Source organism: Cebus imitator, unplaced genomic scaffold, assembly GCF_001604975.1.
Source record: "Cebus imitator isolate Cc_AM_T3 unplaced genomic scaffold, Cebus_imitator-1.0 Scaffold128, whole genome shotgun sequence".
Classification (NCBI taxonomy): domain Eukaryota; kingdom Metazoa; phylum Chordata; class Mammalia; order Primates; family Cebidae; genus Cebus; species Cebus imitator.
This window is the reverse complement of record NW_016107443.1, coordinates 4,816,262-4,836,367: the sequence shown is the minus strand read 5'-3', so window position 1 is coordinate 4,836,367 and position 20,106 is coordinate 4,816,262. Positions and strand designations below refer to the sequence as shown.

Here is a 20,106-nt window from a genome sequence, read left to right as displayed (position 1 = left end):
AAAAAAAAAAAAAAAAAAAAAAAAAAAAAAAAAAAAAAAAAGTTGATCATTTACTTCATCATGACATCCACTGCCTATTTAACCTTTTACTGAATGATTATTAAAGGGCAAATAAACCCTGAATACTGGGAAACATCTTTTAAAATTTTTATTGTGCTATAACATACAGAGTGCACAAATACTAAGTATACCAATCAAATATTTTTTAAAACACACACATCTGTGTTAGTAGCTCTGAGACAAGATTTAAAATATTTATAGCATCCTGAAGACTCCCCTGGGTACCTCCCCAGTAAATAACCCTTCCACCTTCAAAAGAGCCACTAACCTCACCTCTAACTCCATAAATTTTTCCTGTTCTTGAACTTCAAAAAAAGTGTGTAGTCTTTTGTGTTTGGCTTCTTTCACTCAACAATACATCTGTGAAATTTATCCATGTTGTTGTGTTTAGGAGTGAAGACACACAGTTTAATAAACTGCATCTCCTTCCTTCAGGAGTTCATAGTTGGTCATATGTAGGGAATGGGATGCAAGAAAAAAAACAACAAAAGAAGGGAGAGGATGAGATGGAATGGATGGGAAGGGAAAGGCCTTGTGGAAAGGACATTTTCAAAGCGGAGGAGACCTCAGAGCTAAACAGAAACAGTAACAATAGACATAATTTTTTAAATAATAAAAGGAATGCTTTTCATTAAACTCCTACTATATACCAAGTACTATGCTAAGTGTTTTACTTCATCATCAGAGCCACATCCTACCCTCACTGTACAAGGTAGGTACAGATCATTCCCATTCCACGGCTGATAAGCTGAGACTCAGAAAATGAGTGTAACTCACCCCAAGCCTACACAGGCAATGAGGGCCAAAACCAGCTTCTCATCCACATTAATTTAGCCTTAATCTGACTTCAAAGTTTATATTTTCCCAAAATATATTGTCTTCTGTGGGATTAAAAATAATAGTCTATTATTTATTTTTTATAAATCATAACAAACTGAGTAACATGTAAGCCACAGACCAAGTCTGTATCATTAACTATATTCAACATGCCAAGACAAGTAATATTCTCAGATGTAAGGATGAAAAGACACACCCAGATAGAATTTTAAGTATGCTTTTAAGAGGTTCTCCATCCCACCCTAAAAATCATACCACGGAGCTTTCAGTTCTAGACATCAGTGGGACGCAACTTTGACTAAGAGCCCCTGGAAGACAAGACTTGAACAAGAGGGAAGGTCAAAACCGAAAAGGAAAGTCAAGAAAGAACAAGAATGATAAAGAAACAGAAAAAAGAGAGGACAGGCTCTCTTACTGGGAAATATCAGAACATTTATTTTGCATTCCAGTCAAAGCACTAAGGTAAATTAGATTTTGCCAGCAGAGAGAAGGTGGTATTCCAGAAAATGGCACCTCGAGGAGAGAAGGGTCAATCTCATGGAGGAAATGCCCAGCCAAAACCATGCTGAGAAATGGAGTCTACCATGAGCATCCCTGGTCCAACGATTCCTGACCCACATCCTCCCATTTCAGAAGAGGAGTAACACCTCTCCCTTAGGAATCCTAGCACTGTCATAAACATAGATGAGAGTCTATTTCAGTTTTGAAACAATTAAACTGAAAACTTTCCCAAAGCTTAGGCCTAACTGACTTTGGGGTTTGAAATACAGGAAATTACCATGAGCAGCAGACCAGGAACCTTGCACCTTACTCCCAAAGCCCACAAGATGGAATCCTTCTGAGATTTGAGTCCTTGGTTCCAAATTTGGGTTCGCCCAAAACTCTGACAACTTGGTTCTGTATTATCTATTTATTGGAATATATTATCAGCAACATTTAACTCTCTGATACCATTAATAGCCGCATCTGGGGCATGACCTAACTCAACATGAATTGTACACCTCCAGGTACCTCTCTGCTTTCTACCTCTCAGATAGCCAGAATACCAGCCTCTGTCCCCTTAGACTAAACTCCAGAGATAAGTTGTTAAATGCAGGTCAAGGAAAAGTGACCTGAAGCCACCCTCTGCCTACACACTTCAGACCTGGTTATTTATTCTGATATGCCCATGGGCCACATTTTAGCATAAACCCTAGCTCTGTTTTGATCCACCTCTGAAGAGGCAGTCTAGGGAGAGAAATCAGAAAGGCCACCTACATTCAAGGCAAAGCAATGAGCCACAATCAAGGGACAATTGGGGCTGTTTGTAAACAGGAGCCTAAATGTCAGCATCAATTATTCATCAGTTCAACAAAGCCATTGAGTAACCTCTTACAAAACCATTTAATTCTTACCTGAGATTCAGCCCAACAAAATAGGGAAGAAGCAAGATATTGGTCAAAAACTTGAGATAAGGAAAGCTCTAGACCAAGTTGGCAAATTACAGCCTGTAAAAATAATTCAGGATATTGCCTGGTGTTATAAATAAAGTTTTATTGGCTCAGAGCCCATAAGACAAATTCAGGGTACTGCCTGATGTTGTAAATAAAGTTTTCTTGGCACACAGCCACACTCATTTGTTTGCCTATTGCCTATCACTGACCTGTACTACAGGTGTATTTGGGTTGCTGCAACAGAGACCACATGACCTGCAAATCCCAATATATTCATTCTCAGGCCTTCATGTGTGAAAAGTTTGCTGCCCGCTGCTCTACAATCTCAAAGTATGGTCCATAGTCAATGGTCCAGCAGCATGAGCCTCAATTGGGAGCTTGTTAGAAATGTAGACTCTCAGGCTCCACTCCAAACTTATTAAGAATCTACATTCTTAACCAAGTCCCCAGAAGATTTGCATGTACATTCAAGTTGCAGAAGCACTGCTGTGGTAGGGCTCTGCTTCTCAAACTTGGCTGCTCATTTGAATCATATGAGTAAGAGTTTATTGGTTTTTTCTTTTTTTTTTTTTTCCTATTAATGACCTGGATCTGAGGTGACACCACGCTGGCAACTTTGTAAGAGCTTCCAACTCCTACTCAAAAGGTTACATGGCATCCCACAATGCTCTCATTCTCATTAGATGCTGATAGAGTATACTCAAACAAGTAACCAATGATGGGGACGGGGGATTGGGAAGAAGAGAGAAAAGAGAAAAAGAGACTTTCTCCTTTTCTATCCTGTCAATTTTTCTCATTTCAAAAGTGCTCTTTCTCTCTCTTACTGCTAAGCTTATTTTTTCATGAATCATTTTTAATGGAAATTAGAAATTACTTAGAACAACTCATTGGACCTCATTAGAACATGATGTATTACAGATCTATAGAAATCACTTTGCCAAAAAAACTTAACCTTCATTTTCTTTTTCTTTTTCTTNTTTTGAGATGGACTCTCAACTCTTGTCACCCAGATTGGAGTGTGATGGTGCGATCTTGGCTCACTGCAGCCTCCTCTTCCCTGGTTCAAACGATTCTCCTGCCTCAGCCTCCCAAGTAGCTGGAATTACAGACAGGCGCCACCATGCCTGGATAATTTTTGTATTTTTAGTAGAGAGGGGGTCAGGCTGGTTTTGAACTCCTGACCTCCAGTGATCCACCTGCCTCAGCCTCCCAAAGTGCTGGGATTACAGGCGTGAGCCACCACACCCAGCCTTAACTTTCATTTTCAAAAGCCTGGAAAAACAAGCTGAATTGTTCCATAAACTTGTAAACTAGCTTCATAGCTTAACATCAGAGTTGAATAAAGTTTCTGTTCTGTGGCCCTAAAGAACGCAATCTCACTATTGTCCTCGGCTCCACTCTGCTCTGGAACAGGTCCATTCCACTGAGTTCTAATCCTTACAAACCTCTATGAGGAAGCTCTCATGAGCCTTCACTATGACTACCAATGCCAGAACACCAGAATATACCAGGGTGGTAGATCTGTCCCCTTCACCTTAGCTAAGCAAAGACACAGAATGGAGCATTGCCTTTCTGATGCTCCATCTTTGGTTATGGCATACAGGACTGCCTAAGTCAGTGGAGGGGGTGTCTATATTGGAAAGTAAAATTTACTAAGAAACTCAAATATAAAACTGGAAAATGATTTGCCTACTAGGGTCCCTCGTGACCTAGTCCAGTTCTTGGCCCTAAAATCTAGTAGGAATTTCTTACACCTGTACAGAAAGGTCACATGTCCCAAGGCTGAATCCTTTCCCCATCACAGTTCAACAATGATTAGGCTTACTGAAATACTTCTGTGAGTTGATGTATACAATGGTCTTGAGGTAAGCAGAAAAAAAAATCAGTCAATAATGAAAAATAACTTCATTAACCAAACAGAAAAATAGAAAAAAAATTATGCTAAGTGAAGTAAGCAAAACACAGAAAGACAAATACTATGTAATCTCACTTATATGTGGAATCTTAAAAAGTTGTTCTCACAGAAACAGAGAGTAGAAAGGCGGTTACCAAAGGCTGAGGGGAAGGGGTAAGATAGGGAAAGAGGAGATTTTGATCAAAGGGCACAAAATTTCAGTCAGGCTGGAAGAATAAATTTTAGTAAACAATTGTACTGCATGGTGACCACAGTTAATAATAATGTGTTATATATTTCAATCTAAAATAATAGATTTTTAATGTTCTCATCCAAAAAAATAAGTTGGTAAGGTGATGGACATGTTAAGTAGCTTGACTGAATCTTTCTATAATGCACACATACAACAAAACATCACATTATACCCCAAAAATATATATACAATTATTTGTCACTTAAAAATAATTTTAAAATGCAATGACATTCAGTGGTGAGATGCTGAAGGAGGAGGTGAAGATAGTTAAAACTTTAATGTAATCAAAGAAAAAACTAAACATAGATGAGAGAGCTGAAGGGTGCTGATTATACGTAGGTAGTTTCCAAAGATGGCAGCAAACAGCTCCTCCCCTCCCTGTGTGCACATACTGCAGCTCACATCAAGAGACAAAGCCTATTTCTCCTGACCTTGGATAAGGACTGGCCCTGTCCCTGGCTTTGACCAAGAAAATGCTGCCCAAGAAATATTCTGGGACTTCAGAGAACAGACCTCAAGAGGACCGGCAGTCTCTGCTTTCTCCTCTCAGCACCCTTAGCTACCTTGTAGGAGTACCACCACATCCTGTTGAGAAAGCCACGTGAGGAACACTGAGGTGCCAGACACATGTTTGAAGAAGCCACCTTGGACATCCAGCCACAGCCACCACCTGACTGCAACTGCATAAGGGACTCCAGGTGAAACCAGCAGAAGAGCCATGCAGCTGAGCCCAGCCAAGCCACAGAATCATAGGAAATTAATAAAATACTTGTTTTAAGCCAGTAAGTTTTGGGGTAATTTGTTATGCAGCAATAGGTAACCAAAACACAGACAACTACAGTAACTGAGTCATTCTACCTACATGAAAAAAAGTAAAACCTACTCTGTTCTTTGGGCCTTTCACTGATTGAGAACAACAACAACAAACAAACAAACAAACAAAAAAAAAAAAAAAAAAAAAAAAAAGCACAAAACTCCAAAATCTTCTATGAGCAATCCTTACATAAATTTCATTTTTTACAAATGAATTTTTTTCATTTAAATCACCAAGAATGATGGTATTTAAAATCAAAATTAAATGTATTTTGCAAAGCTGACAGCACCTCTATCAGAATACTTGGTCATGCCATTTCTTCCTAACACTGCTTCCTCTGACTTTTCCAACCCCAAATCTTTACCTTTTTTTCCCAGTTTATTTTACATTTTCTTCTCTTGGTATCGGGCTGTTTCTCCAGTTTGTATGTGAGATTCTGTCAGAAATGGATTTGCTGTCATGCCCTCAGCCTGCCTTTACCCAGCTATGCTAGGGTCTCAAAAATGACAACTCAGAACACTGGGTTAAATACAATTTCTCTCTCTTCACCCATTTTCCACTATCTGCCTGTCCGGCCCTGGGGTTATTAATGGAACTGACATTCCTATACAACTGACTGAGCAGGACCAGCAGCCAGATAACAAGGGAGCAGCTGACAGCAGCAGATACAACCCCAGAGATAGCACAGAAGCAGACACATTGTGGCTATTAGTTTCATCTTGGGCCAAAGAGAATGAGCAACACAAAATATACACAGAAAACTTGAACATTCCTAATGGACTCTTTCCCCACACAATTAAAAAATCAATATATCAAAACTGATTATTTTTCTTAAAGCAAACTAAACATGTATTTTTAAGTGATTTCCTTACATACTCAATTTGGATTTGGACTTGGATTAAAAAAAAAAAAAAACAACAAGAGACAGTCATTAAATCACCACCACTCATGCCATGAATAAAAGTAATAAATATCCTCCATAATTCTTAACAAGCATCTCTCTGCTTTGGGTCTCTAGAATTTTATCCCGAGGCTATTGTGGCATTTCCCAGCTGCTTTCAAAGTTCCACAGACAACCAGTCGCTTAACCCAAAATAATCCCTAACATACCCTTAAACATGGGGAGAAATACCAGATATAGTATGCACCTGAAGTAAAATTAATAAAATAAAAAAGACATAAACACTTTTACAGTGCATATTTAAACTATTACCACTTGCTGATATTGTTAGAATTTTTAATTATTTACTATTCCAAGTTTCATCTTTTTTATTTTATTTATTTATTTTGGAGATGGAGTCTCACTGTCACCCAGGCTGGAGTGCAGTGGCACAATCTCAGCAAACTGCAACCTCTGCCTCCTGGGTTCAGGTCATTCTCCTGCCTCAGCCTCCTGAGTAGCTGGGATTACAGGCATGCACCACCATGCCCAGCTAATTTTTGTATTTTTAGTAGAGACGGGATTTCACCTTGTTGGCCAGGCTGGTCTCAAACTCCTGGCCTCAAGTGATCCACCTGCCTCAGCCTCCCAAAATGCTGAGATTACAGATATGAGCCACCGTGCTTAGCCTCATCTTCTAATACAGTCCCACTGTTCCACAAATTTGAAATTAGTTATACTCCTTGACACTAGCATTATTTGTTTTCAAAATGTATGACATGGTTACATATTATTTATATACATATTTGTATTCTTGATGATCAACACTGAAAATGCAATATTGCAGAGGTTTTCAAAATCCACAGGGTATATATTATATGTGTTTCTATTGATATAAGCTAGTGCCCCTTACAAGAGATAATTTACATCAGTCTCTAACAGGTATTTCTGCAAATTTGCTCATTAATGAAATGCTGTGTTTCAAGTTGGTAAGGTGCCACCCTTTCCCCATCAGAAAAAAACCAGTATGTTGCTCATTGGTTAATTTAGGCACTGATTTATAAATTGCTCAAAACAGCTTATGATTAAATAGAAGTTAAACATTAAAGCGGATATCTTGTGCAAGGAAGCAAAGATGCTTTCACAAACCACTAGGGTCATGTCAAAATTCACTAAAGGAAGAACTCCACATTGGCCAAGATGGAACAATTTGAGTTTCAAAGAATGAGGATCATAATAAATTTAAACACATCAAATACAAAAGATTCCCTGAGTTCGTGACACCACAAAGAAAACTATTTTGGCACCTTGCAGGTGCTTAAGGCGCCAACTTGTGAAAATTAATCAAGAGAAAGATAGCCATTTATGCTGTCTTTCCTGTATAAGTTATATGTCAGAGTATTCAAGTGGTTGATGAGGGAAAATCCTTTTTATAGCAAGTGCCTAGCTAATAAATGCAAAATGAATGATAGAATGTGAAAATCAAATATTGTAACACCGAAAGGAATCATGAATCAATGAAATATTATCAGTGACCACTAAAACAATTAACTCAGTGGTTTCAACCCTAGCTGCACATTTGTACCTCCTGGGTAACCTTTTTTTTTTTTTTTTTTTTTTTTTTGGAGACAGAGTCTTGCTCTATCACCCAGGCTGGAGTGCAGTGGCATGATCTTGGCTCACTGAACCTCCACCTCCCAGATTCAAGCACGTGTCCTATCTCAGCCTCCTGAGTAGCTGGGATTACAGGTGCATGACACCATGCCCAGCTAATTTTTGCATTTTTAGTAGAGATGGGGTTTCACCATGTTGGCCAGGCTGGTCTCAAACTCCTGACTTCAAGTGATCTGCTCACCTGAGCCTTCCAAAGTGCTGGGATTACAGGCATGAGCCTCTGCACCCAGCCCCTCCTGGATAACTTTAGAAAATGCCGGTGTCCAACTCCCAGAGTCTGATGTTCATATGGGGTGTGGCCTGAGCCTCAGGATTTTAAAAAAAAAAACTTCCCAGGTGATTCTAATATGCAGTCAAGAAAGAGGATGGCTGCAGGAGGTTAGCAAGAACATTCAAATGAAAGGATCAGGCTGACAACACCTGAACACACAGATCACCCCTTACTTTGGAAGTGGGACAACGTGGCATTGTGAGCTTCTCGATAGATGCAGCAGGAAGCTCACAGCACTGCCTATGAAGTCTTCTTGCACAAAGAAAATTGAACCTGAATCTAATCAAACCTCTAGATAGAACTGCCAAGTTACGGAAAATGTAAGGGACAGAACAACATGTTAAAAGACAACATTAGGAAATAAACAGCAAAACAAGATTGCTGAAAATTCTACCAGACAAATGACCTAATTTCTTTAATAAATAAATTTCACGGGTGGAGAGGGGGTACTCTTAAAATTTTGAAAGCTTTAAAAGACGTATCTATTAACTGCAATATGTAGATCTTGTCTGGATACTGATTCAAATAAACCATTTTTTAAAAAAGCAAACAATTTTGAGATAATTATAGAAAACTGCACATAGATCGGATACTAATTAATAAGGAATTTTTGTTAACACTGTCAAGTATGTTAATGGTATTATAGTTAGGTTTTTTAAATCCCTTACCTGTTGGAGATACATAATTAAATATTTATAGTAAAATGATGTCATAGATGGAATCATAGTAAAATGATTTCATAGATGGAATTAGCTTTAAAATTCTCAAGCATAAAAACAGATGGGGTGGAGAATAGATGAAATCAGCATGATAAAATATTACTAATTGTTGAGTCTGGGTGATAAGTATATGGGGATTTGTTATATACATTTTTGTGTACGTTTTTAAATTTCCATAGAAGTATTTATAAATATTAGAGTCAAAGCTAATAAAGCTCTATTTTGTACCTCTGCCCCAAAGAAAACAATGTAATTGGCATAACTTCTTCATTCCCAATTTTAAGAGAGCGTAATGGAGCACGTTATTTAGTGAGGGAGGTAGTAAGAGGAAACTTGGGAAAAAATGAACATGTCATCTTACTAATAATGAGCGCTTACTCTCTGCTAGCCACTACACATACATTGTTTAATTGTTCCACTCAGTAAAAATGGGGACAAAGTATTTGCCCCCATTTCATGAGTGAGGAAACTGAGGCCCCCAAAATCGTGCATCTTGCCTATGGTCCCATAGGTAGTGTTTGGTAGAGCCATGGTTCTTACTAAGGTCTGGCCAGTTGTCTAAGAATGGAGTGTCAGAACCACATTAGGTTCTGAAAATGCAAAAATGAAGCAGTAAGACATACTTCTTTCCCTTACAGTGGTTGCTTCAATTTAGTAATATATATCTGGGGGATAGTTTTTCAGCTAGGAGTAAACACTATGATGCTACTGCAAAACGTTCAGAGAAGACAGGAAAGACCTCACTATCAGAAATGCTACAAGGGTTTATTCTGCTATTCTTTTTCCAAGACTATTAATGGGGAAGCTGATTAAACCGAATGAGAAGACACATGCTAGGAAGTGGATGAGTCTTAAAGACATTATGCTAAGTGAAAGAAGCCACTCACAAAAGATCGCACTGTTGCACGATCTCATTCATGGGAAATATCCAACATATATGAATCCACAGAAACAAAAAGCAGATTGGTAGTTGCCAGGGGCTGGGAGAGTGGGGAATGGGGAATGACTGCTTAATGGGTACAAAGTTTCCTTTGGGAGTGATGAAAATGCTTTGGAACTGGATAGAGGTGGTGATCACACAACACTGTGAATGTTCTAAGTGCCCCTGAAGTGCTCACTTTATTTTTTTTCTTTTATTGATACATAATATTTGTACATACTCACGGGGAACATATGAGTATTTTTTACATGCACAGAATGTGTAATGATCAAGTCAAGGGTATCTGGAGTGCCTATCACTTTGAGTATTTATTATTTCTATGTGTTGGTAACATGTCAAGTCCTTTCTTCTAACTGCTTTGGAATATACAATATCCTGTTGCTAACTGTAGTCACTATCATCTGCTACTGAGCATGAGGGCTTATTTCTTCTAACTGAGAACTGTTCCGTTTAAAATAGTTTTACATTAGGTGAATTTCACCTCCATTTAAAAAATGTTTAAGGATGAGAAGCTAAGGGAGAATAGCTAAAACAGAAATGGTATAAATTTGAAAGCTGGTAGAAAGATGCAACAGGATTTGTGCTTCCAAGTTGGCTAAGAGGAAAGACTGAGATATCTGATTTGCTGGTCTGAACAGCTGGCTGTTTTCACAGAATGATGTAATCTGCACTTAGGTAACACGGAACTTCAGAAAAATGAGAACCCAGTGAAGCTTTGTTCATTTCCTCAGGTTTTCATATTTTAAATAGAACAGTACATTGGTAAATTAAATCATTCCCTAAATACAGTACACCTGGATGTTATCAAGGCATTGCTAAATATCTCATGGTCTCCTTGCAGGCAAAGTGGAGAATTTAAAAGATAGTTTCATGGAGTTTATCCAAAATAGAATTACTAGACCAAAAATATATTAGTTCGTGAATTGATTGGCCCCTAACAAAAGACTCGCACTGAGAATTTTCTCCGTGAATATTTTTGTTCCACAGATGAATCTGGAAGGGCATCTCCAAAGGGTGAGCAAATTGGCTGATTCCAGTTCCATTTTTTGAGCATGCCCATTAATAATCCCCCCAAAATAATAAAACCAAAAAACAAACTTATTAACTTATGAATGATATAGAGATAGAAACAGTAATTGATATACTACTGAAGGAAAGAGTTGACATTTTTAAATGTTGTCTGAGATGCCATTCTAAGGAATTAATTCTAAATCTAGGGAGAAGGCATTATGCAAAAGATACTGACCATAATAATATCTATAACAGCACAACCTAAATATGCAACTATAGAGAAATATTGAAGTAGCATCTCCCGTGCCACTTCATCACTAATATTCACAGAATAATAGTGAATATTCTGGGGTTTTTTTGTTTGTTTTTTGGTTTTTTTTGAGATGGAGTTTCACTCTTGTTACCCAGGCTGGAGTGCAATGGCACTGTCTCGGCTCACTGCAACCTCCGCCTCCTGGGTTCAGGCAATTCTCCTGCCTCAGCCTCCGTGCCTGTAATCCCAGCTACTCAGGATAATATTCTGTTTTTTTTTTTTCTGAGATAGTCTCACTCTGTCGCCCAGGCTGGAGTACAATGACGCAATCTCAGATCACTGCAACCTCCACCTCCTGGGTTCAAGCAACTCTCCTGCCTCAGCCTCCAGAGTAGCTGGGATTACAGGCGCCCACCACCATGCCCAGCCAATTTTTTGTATTTTTAGTAGACATGGGGTTTCACCACATTGACCAGGCTGGTCTTGAACTCCTGACCTCAAGTAATCCGTCCGCCTCGGCTTCCCAAAGTGCTGGGATTACAAGTGTGAGCCACCACACTCAGCCAATGGTGAATATTCTTGCATGCAATATGCAAGAATACAATATGCAATAATACAAGAAATGCTTATAATAAATATTAAGAGAAAAAAGGAGAACTCAAATTTATATACACAGCATTGTGCAAGAATGCTTTTCACCGCCTACTTAAGGGAAAAAATCAAAGTAATACATCAAAATGTTAGCAGCGGTTATGTCTGGATGATGAAACTAGAACTTTTTTCTCTTTCTACTGTTGCACTTTAGTTTTCAGATTTTTTTAACAAGCATAGATTTTTAAAACAATAATAAACGTGTAGAAGGTCCAGAAATATATTTTTTGAAAGCCAGAGCCATGAACCAAAACAACTCAATGGATTTTAATGAGAATAAATGTTAAGTTCTGGGATGAGGATTTTTTTTTTTTTTAAATGCCAAGTTTAGGACTAGAGCAACAGGGCTTAACAGCTATTCCCGTGAGGGGGAAAAAGACCTAGAAATTAACTGTCTAGAAGTTTGTTATGGGCCAACAGTGAATGGCAGAGGGGAAAAGATAGCCATAATATAAACTTTAGATTTCTTAATATAATTCGTATGCAAAACAAAGGCAGTAATAATATTTCTATTGTGCTGTGCTTAGAGCAGTGGTTCTCATCCTTGGGCTGCCTCAGAATCACCAGGAGGACTTATTAAAATGCAGATTCCTGGGGTCTCTCCCAGAGGTGATGAGCTAGAGCCAAGAATCTGCATTTCTAGCTAGTCCTAGATGATGGCGACGCTTCTGGGCTGGGGACCACACTTTGAGACCCACTGGCATTGCGTATAGAAGCACAGACTGTACAACAAGACTACCAGGGAGGGAATCTCAGCTCTTCCACCTACCAGCTGTGTGACCTTGGGTAAGTTTGCTCACCCTCTCTGTGCTTCAGTTTCCTCATCTGCATTTAAAAAAAAAAAATGTACCTACCTTCTATAGATATTATGGCACCGAAGTAGCTAATGTTTGTGAAGCATTTAGAACATCCAGTCCGACTGTATGTAATGTTAATTTAATACGAGAAACACTAAAGGTGTTTTATCTGAAATAGAAAAGCAGCCAGGTGCAGTAGCTCACGCCTATAATCCCAGCACTTTGGAAGGCCGAGGCAGGTGGGTCACTTAAGTTCAGGAGCTCAAGACCAGCCTGGCCAACATAGCAAAACCCCATCTCTACTAAAAATACAAAAATTAGCCGGATATGGTGGTGCTTGCCTGCAGTTCCAGCTACCCAGGAGGCTCAGGCAGGAGAATCTCCTAAATTTGGGAGGCGGAGGTTGCAGTGAGCTGAGATTGCACCACTGCACTCCAGCCTGGCATAGCACCAGACTCCGGCAAGCAAGCAGGCAAGGAAAGAAAGAAAGAAAAGACAGAGAAAAGAAGGAAGGAAGGAAGGGAGGGAGGGAGGGAGGGGAAAAGGAAAGAGAGAAAGAAAAAAGCAAGAGAAAGAAGGAAAGAGAAAGAGAGACAAAGAAAGAGAAAGAAAGAGAAAGAGGGAGAAAGAAAAAAAAGAAAGGGAGGGAGGGAGGGAGGGAGACATTTAAGCGTCTTCAAATGTTGAAAGGGCTTTTATGTGGAAGACTTAACCTGGTTAGTTCCCAGGGACAGATGTGGAGTCAAGGGGCAGAAATGACTAAGAAAGAGCCTTTGGATCTTTCTCAAAAAGGGATCTTTAGCAGAGAGAGCAACAGCAGAGTAGGTGGCCTGGCTGGGTTCTGGGTGTCCTAGTACTCACTCAGGGGACCCGCCTGTGAGAAATGGTGAAAAGGGGACTCCAGTAAGAGCTAAGACAGCTACTTAACAAACATTAGACCCTTCTATCAATACAGGCTTGGCATAAGGGAATTTTCACTTGTAATCACCTAGAGCTCTCAAAGCATCTGCCCCAGACCAGCAGCATCAGCATCGCCTGAGAATTTGTCAGACATGCAAATAACCAGGCTCCACCTCAGCCCTACTAAATCAGAAACTCTAGGGGTATGGCTGGCAATTGGTGTTTTAACAAGCCCTTCAGATGGTACTGACACATGCTCAAGTTTGAGAATGAATGACCTAAAGCATCCCCCTAAATGACATTTCCATGAGACTCTAGAGCATGGAAACTCACTCCAGTAAGAAATCACATGTACTGTGCCTTTAATAAATGTATGTTGGCTGGTCGTGGCGGTGGCTCCCACTGTAATCCCAGAACTTTAGGAGGCTGCAGCTGGCAGATCACTTGAGGCCAAGAGTTTGAGACCAGCCTGGACAACATAGTGAGACCCCATCTCTACACAAGAAAAAAAAAAAGTTTTAAAAAACCCACTTAGCTGGATGTGGGAGCATACACCTATAGTTCCAGGTACTCAGGAGGCTAAGGTGGGTGGATCGCGTGAGCCTAGGAGTTTAAGGCTGCAGTGAGCTATGACTGCGGCACTGTACTCCAGCCTGGGAAACGGAGGGAGGCCTTAACTTGAAAAAAATAAACAAACATATGCATCAAACTCCCACTTACACCAGATATTTACTTTTGTGTTGAAAATACATATCACAATGACAATTCTGAATTTGGTCAAAACCACAAAATCCAGAGAAAAGCAATGCACCCCCTCAATACCCTCTCATCGGGGCTGCTCACAATGACCCCTCCTCTCACCAGCTGGTCCAGCCAAGGCCTCCGCTCCCAGAGGCACAGCAGTTTGGACCAAATGGCTGACAACTTGGGGAGCCTTTCTCACACTCCAGGCATTCTTCTAAGAACTTAAGGCACACTGGCTCTTTTAATCCTCATAAAAAAATCTTCTGAAATAGGGACCAATCTCCCCAGTTTACAGAGGTGAAAACTGAGGGTGGAAGTGGTTAAGTAATTTCCAAAGGATCATACAGCCACTAAATTGTAGAAACTGGCTTGGAAACTAGGCACTCTCTCTCCTGTCTATACTCTTGACCTCTATACTGTACTTCCTGTTGAGGCCACTGAGAGGAAAGAGATTCAAGTACAAAGGCCGCCATCTTGGCCTGCATGTATGTGAGAGGGACTGAGAGACATGGGGCCAGAGAGAAGGGGCTCCTTTCTTACTAATCCCAACTCCGCATCTGGCTGTCACTTCCCCTTGGTACCTTCACTCCTGCTTGACCTCACTGTTCATTTTCAGTTGTTTTGTAGGAGAAAAGAAAGGGAAGGGCTTTCATCAAACTGCCTCCTGCCCTTTCCAGTTACAGAGTCTTGCGTATTTGCATTAATGCTCAAGAATGCAGTCACCCTGCTTCTGGCATCTACTCCAGGGCTCACCAGGGACACTGACTGATAGACCAGCATGGATAGACTCCAAGACAAGGATTCAACTGCGAGCAGTTGACTTGGGCAGCAAAACAAACACCAGTAGGAGAAAGAGGAAGCAAGTAGAGAAAGAAAGGCAGTCAGCAAAGATTATCTTAGCTAGAATAATAGCTCTAGCCCACTGGAAAAGCTCCCAGAGCCCACGTGGAACACACACTCGAGGGATGAAGGAGCAGGGCCACACACAGCCACTCCCATCAACTGCTGGGTGAGGACTTCTGAGGCAGCTGTGGTCATTCCCCATTCTGTGGGCCCTCTTTATGAGTAGCAAAGCAGGCAGTAGCAGGGAGAGGATGCTCCTGGCCAAAATGCAGGAGGCCGCAGTTGGACGTCAGGCAGGTGTGCCGTGAAGTGGTAAGGACAAGGCAGGGGTTCCCAACCTTTTTCATGCAGCAGAATCACCAGGTAAAACACAAAGCCCTGAGCCCTACTCCCAGAGCTCAGCAGGTGGGGATGCAAGAATTTGCATCTCTAATGAGTTTCCAGGTGCTACTGCTGCTACTTGTCTGGAGCCACACCTTGAGAACCACCAGGCTCAGGATATAAGCAGGGCACTGACCTTATACCTGGGGGAAATCCAGTACCTAGCACTGGTGGAGCTTAGAGACACCTCTGCTTTGCCCTCTGCCAGAAAACTCTCCCACTCAAAGCCTGTGTGTGGGAGTCACATGCCAACAGACTGCACCATGCATCGGACTTCTCTGCACCTTCTATGGCCAAGTCCCATCCTGTGAGACCCATCCTGGTATTTTTCTTTGGATGTGACCTGAAAAACTTAGGTCCTTGGGGCAAAGAATGCAAACAAACAAATAATTCTGAAGGGATCCAGCTTTTGGCTATCCAGTCAAATCCAGCTATAGACAAGCCAAGCTCAGGAAGTTGCTCCTCCTGATCTGACGGCTCTCCTGCCAGGCCTCAGTCAGAATCCTGATGTAGCGACCTTGAGATCTTTCTCTTCCAATCTGGCAAGGGCAAATCCTCCAGAAGACACCCCTAAAATCATGCTTTTATCGCCTGACACTCATTCAATAGTTGTGGTCATCGGAAAAACAACAGATTCCCTGTCCTTCGATGTTTATTTACAATAAAAGCACATGCTTGCAGGGAACAGGGAATCCTAAACAGAAAGTGATGCTTATGTCACAATACTAAATTTCCACTTGAAACCTACACCATCAGTTTCACAATACAAAAACCACTCGTGACCTATTAAGAGGTGAGCAGGAAAAGGCAGGAAGACAGAGATAACAAATTTACCCTTCATGGGAGCAGAGGCATCCTCATTTATCTTTTACCGTGATCACCCCTAGCAAAGAGTACGACAAAGCCACAGCCACACACTTCCATTTTGAGACGAGGTCACAGCCACAAAAGCCAAGGTATTAGGCCTCAGAGCACTGCAGCTTTCTGTACCTGCCCGGTTCAGGAGGTCAGTCACTACAGAATGTTGAGGTTAACACTTCTTAGGAGGCTCTGCAATTATCTGCAGTTCAGAGCTTCATGGTGAGGGAAAGAAAAGCTTCTCCCTTTCACAAATCAGAACATTTTTCCAGCTTTCCCAATGGGTTGCCAAGTGACTCAGCATTGGCCCAGTGTGGGCACTATTATTGATGAGAAATCTTCCGCCTGGGTGATATACTGCATACAACACATGCCCAAAGAACAGTGCCAAGTCATACCAGGAAGAGCAGGCGAGTTATTCACCTCCACTTCAAATGCAGGCAAATCCTTTCTTAATGCAGGGGCTACTTGGTATCAGAAAGACAAAGCCCTAAGATAGGGAGAGATTTCCAACTAAGATTCAAGGAATTATTAGGCAGAGCCTCTCCTTTCTTGTTGACTATTAAAAGGTAATCAAATCGAGGACAGCAGAGGAAAAGGGCAAGAAAAAAAATTATTTCAAAAACAACCCCGGAGTAGAAAGCTGCATAAAAGCTTTCAATGCCGCAAGTGTTCCTTGTGAGTACCACGAGCTCCACCCAGAGGTCATTTTCAGAACTGCATGTTCATTTAATGTTGAAAAACAGAATTTACATCTTCTGGGGTCCAGGGAAGGACTCACTTCAAAGAACTGCTGACATCGCTTGGACAACATCCCTTGTTCTTGCCTTTCGTTAAAGAAACTTCCCTGAACTCTGAAATGCAAGATATAGTCGGGGAACCTTGTGAGATCCAATCTGCCTTTGATATTTGTACCTGTCGTAGAACTAGCAGAGTTCCTGGCAGGTTGAACTCAGCTCAAAGAAAGCAGCGTGTTCAAAGAGCACTTTTAGAAGAAAAACTGACAGCTCTCATTGAAATAAAATAGAAGACTGGAGAGCAACTCGGGAGGCAAATAGGAACACGTCTAATATTAGAAGGACTGAGAATAGTCCTGCTTCAAGACCCATGGGCCACTTGCCTAGAAGGCCCAACTGTGAGGCACTCACTCCCTTATGCAACTCAGAAAAGCTCCCTGAGGCAACTGCAATCCACACTGCTCAAAGAACTGACTGCACTTCCCAAAACATTCCCCTGGCTTCCAGCTATTCATAACGCATTACCCCCAACACGCATGCATACGCACCCTCCACCCTGGTGGTCCTGTACTAATTCATGCAAGCATCTCTTTGGTCCATGTGGGGTCAGGCTAGGATAAAGCCCTTAATACACTAAGCACTCGATTGCCCAGGGCAAGACACATCCTGTTCCACATACCACAAGCTAGCTGAGCAAATAAATGAAGCATTCATAAAACAACAATACGTTGGTGTTGAAAGTTGTCTAGCATCTGGAGAGTTTCCCATCACAGCCCATGTGCTCTTGCCTTCATCAGCTTGTGCCTTACGTGACTGAAGACAGCTTTGACAGATTTTTGACAGGGAAAAAATCAGACTTACCCTTTGTCTTCCTTCCACACTGCCTTGCCACCTACCATCCCAGTTCTTGCTTCAGCATAAACACTGAACAAACAGCCTTTTCACATCTATTGACAAAAGTATCTATGGCAATGTTTATCTGCCTCCAGTACCATCAGTTTAAAGCGCTAGAAAATATCCTCACTAAACCTCTGCATGCTCTCATTTCAACAAGGTTAAGCATTCCCAGAATGCTGCCCCGCTTTGTTTCCTGACCATAAAGTAAAAATATTTGTGCTCAGTGTGACTCAATATGACTCTAAGCAGTGTTTCCCCAGACCTGCCTGGTGATAACAATCACCCGGAGACTGGCTAAAGTGACACATGTTCAGCCTGCATCCATGATCCATTCACCCAGGCCTTGCTGGGAAGGGGCCCAGAAAGCCAGAGCATCCAGGCAACCCAGGTGATTGCCATAATCAGGAAGCTTTCAAAAATCTCTCTAGACACAAGAAATGCTCCTAATTTCAGAACCTCTCAGCTGCAACGTAGCATCCGTCAAGAGTCTAGCAGGTGCACCCTACCCACTTGAGCTCTAGCTCTATCAGAATCTCTCAAATATAAGATGGGTCCCCTTATTTTTTTTTTATTATTATTTCTTATTTTTTTAAACTGAGTCTCGCTCTGTCACCCAGACTGGAGTGCAGTGACGCAGTCTCGGCTCACTGCAATGTCCACCTCCTGGGTTCAAGCGATTCTCCTGCCTCAGCCTCCTGATTAGCTGGGACTACAGACATATGCCACCATGTCCATCTAATTTTTTTGTATCTTTAGTAAAGATGGGGTTTCACCATGTTGGCCAGGCTGGTCTCAAACTCCTGACCTCAAGTTATCTGCCTGCCTGCTTCAGACTCCCAAAGTGCTGGGATTACAGGCGTGACCCACCACACCCAGCCCGTTTTTTACTTTTAAACAGCATGGCTGTCAATACTTTTCTCCTTTATTCCCTTATCATGTTGCATAGCATGAGAACATTTAACAAGGCCCAGCAAGTGTCTACTTCTATTAGGAAATACTTTTGTAGTCCTAAGCAATGGTAGAACACTGGTCTGTGGTTTATAAGTACACTATTTGGGTCATTTATGGCAAATGATGGGTCAGGAAGGAGATCTGCTTGGTTACAGGGAAGGATTTGCCCCAGGACATTTGCATGCATCATGCAAAGAGCAGAAGGATATGTGGCCAATATGGGTTTTCTTCTTCTTGGTGTCTTAGGGGCTCTTCTTCCAGCTGCTCCCTGTGACTCCCCACTGCTCTGCATTCTGCCATATCCAGTGATGGTTTATAACACAATTCACCAGGCAGCAAGCCATGTGCCTCTTACAGACAGCAATTAGGAGAGAAGGCCAAAATGCAAGGTATTTGAAAATGCAGTTAGAAAAATTCTGATCTTATTTTCTCTTACCTCCTGGTGAAAAAAAACAATCTATGTAGTCATCAAAAAGCAGACAGCTAACTCTGGGGTCATTCAGAGTCAACAGTTCAGTCAATATAAAAACCAACCAGAGAGTCAATGTCAAGCATGAAAATCCATTAAGCTGAAAGTCTTATTTTTTCATCAAAAGGATTCCTTACCTTTTCTTTGGCTTTCCTTTTCGTCCCTGCATCCATCCACTCATTTTCTTTCTCTAGCATGTCAATAAAGGCCCAGCGAACGCCCTCAATCAATTCCTCCATCTACAAGAAAATACCCAAAGAGGGAAACGTCAAAGCCAAGAAGCTTCAGCCAATGTTTTCTGGAACAAAAATCGGCTTGCATGAGAAATGACTCAATACTCTACATGGTAAGTAAGGGGTTCTTTCAGCTTGACTCCACACTCTGGCAATACTTCTTTTTCCAGGAAAATTCCCTTTTTTCCACCACTAAAAGATAACTAGCCAGGCCCAGCATGGTGGCTCATGCCTGTAATCCCAACACTTTGGGAGGCCAAGGCAGGCGGGTCGCTTGAGCCCAGGAGTTCGAGACCAGAAAGGGCAACATGGTGAAACCCCATCTCTACAAAAAATATAAAAATTAGCCAGGCATGTGGCTCACTCCTGTAACCCCAGGTCTTTGGGAGGCCGAGGTGAGCAGATCCCAGGAGTTCAAGACCAACATGGGCAACATGGCAAAGACCCCCCTCTACAAAAAATATAAAAATTAGCTGCGTGTGGTGGTGAATGCCTGTAGTCCCAGCTACTCAGGAGGCTGAGGTGGAAGGATTGCTTGAGCCCAGGAGGTGGAGGCTGCAGTGAGTCGTGACTACACCACTGCACTCCAGCCTGGGAAACAGACCA

The 20,106-nt window shown here is 41.4% G+C and overlaps 1 protein-coding gene across 1 annotated transcript in view; it reads right to left on the bottom strand.

Annotated features, from left to right (window-relative positions):
- The window catches only part of PHEX (phosphate regulating endopeptidase homolog X-linked), a 218,083-nt gene that overhangs the window by 94,551 nt on the left and 103,426 nt on the right, over positions 1 to 20,106 (bottom strand). Inside the window, exon 12 of the mRNA XM_017540697.2 lies at positions 19,405 to 19,506. Within this exon, the coding sequence (XP_017396186.1) occupies positions 19,405 to 19,506 (102 nt within the window). The remainder of the gene's footprint in view (positions 1 to 19,404; positions 19,507 to 20,106) is intronic.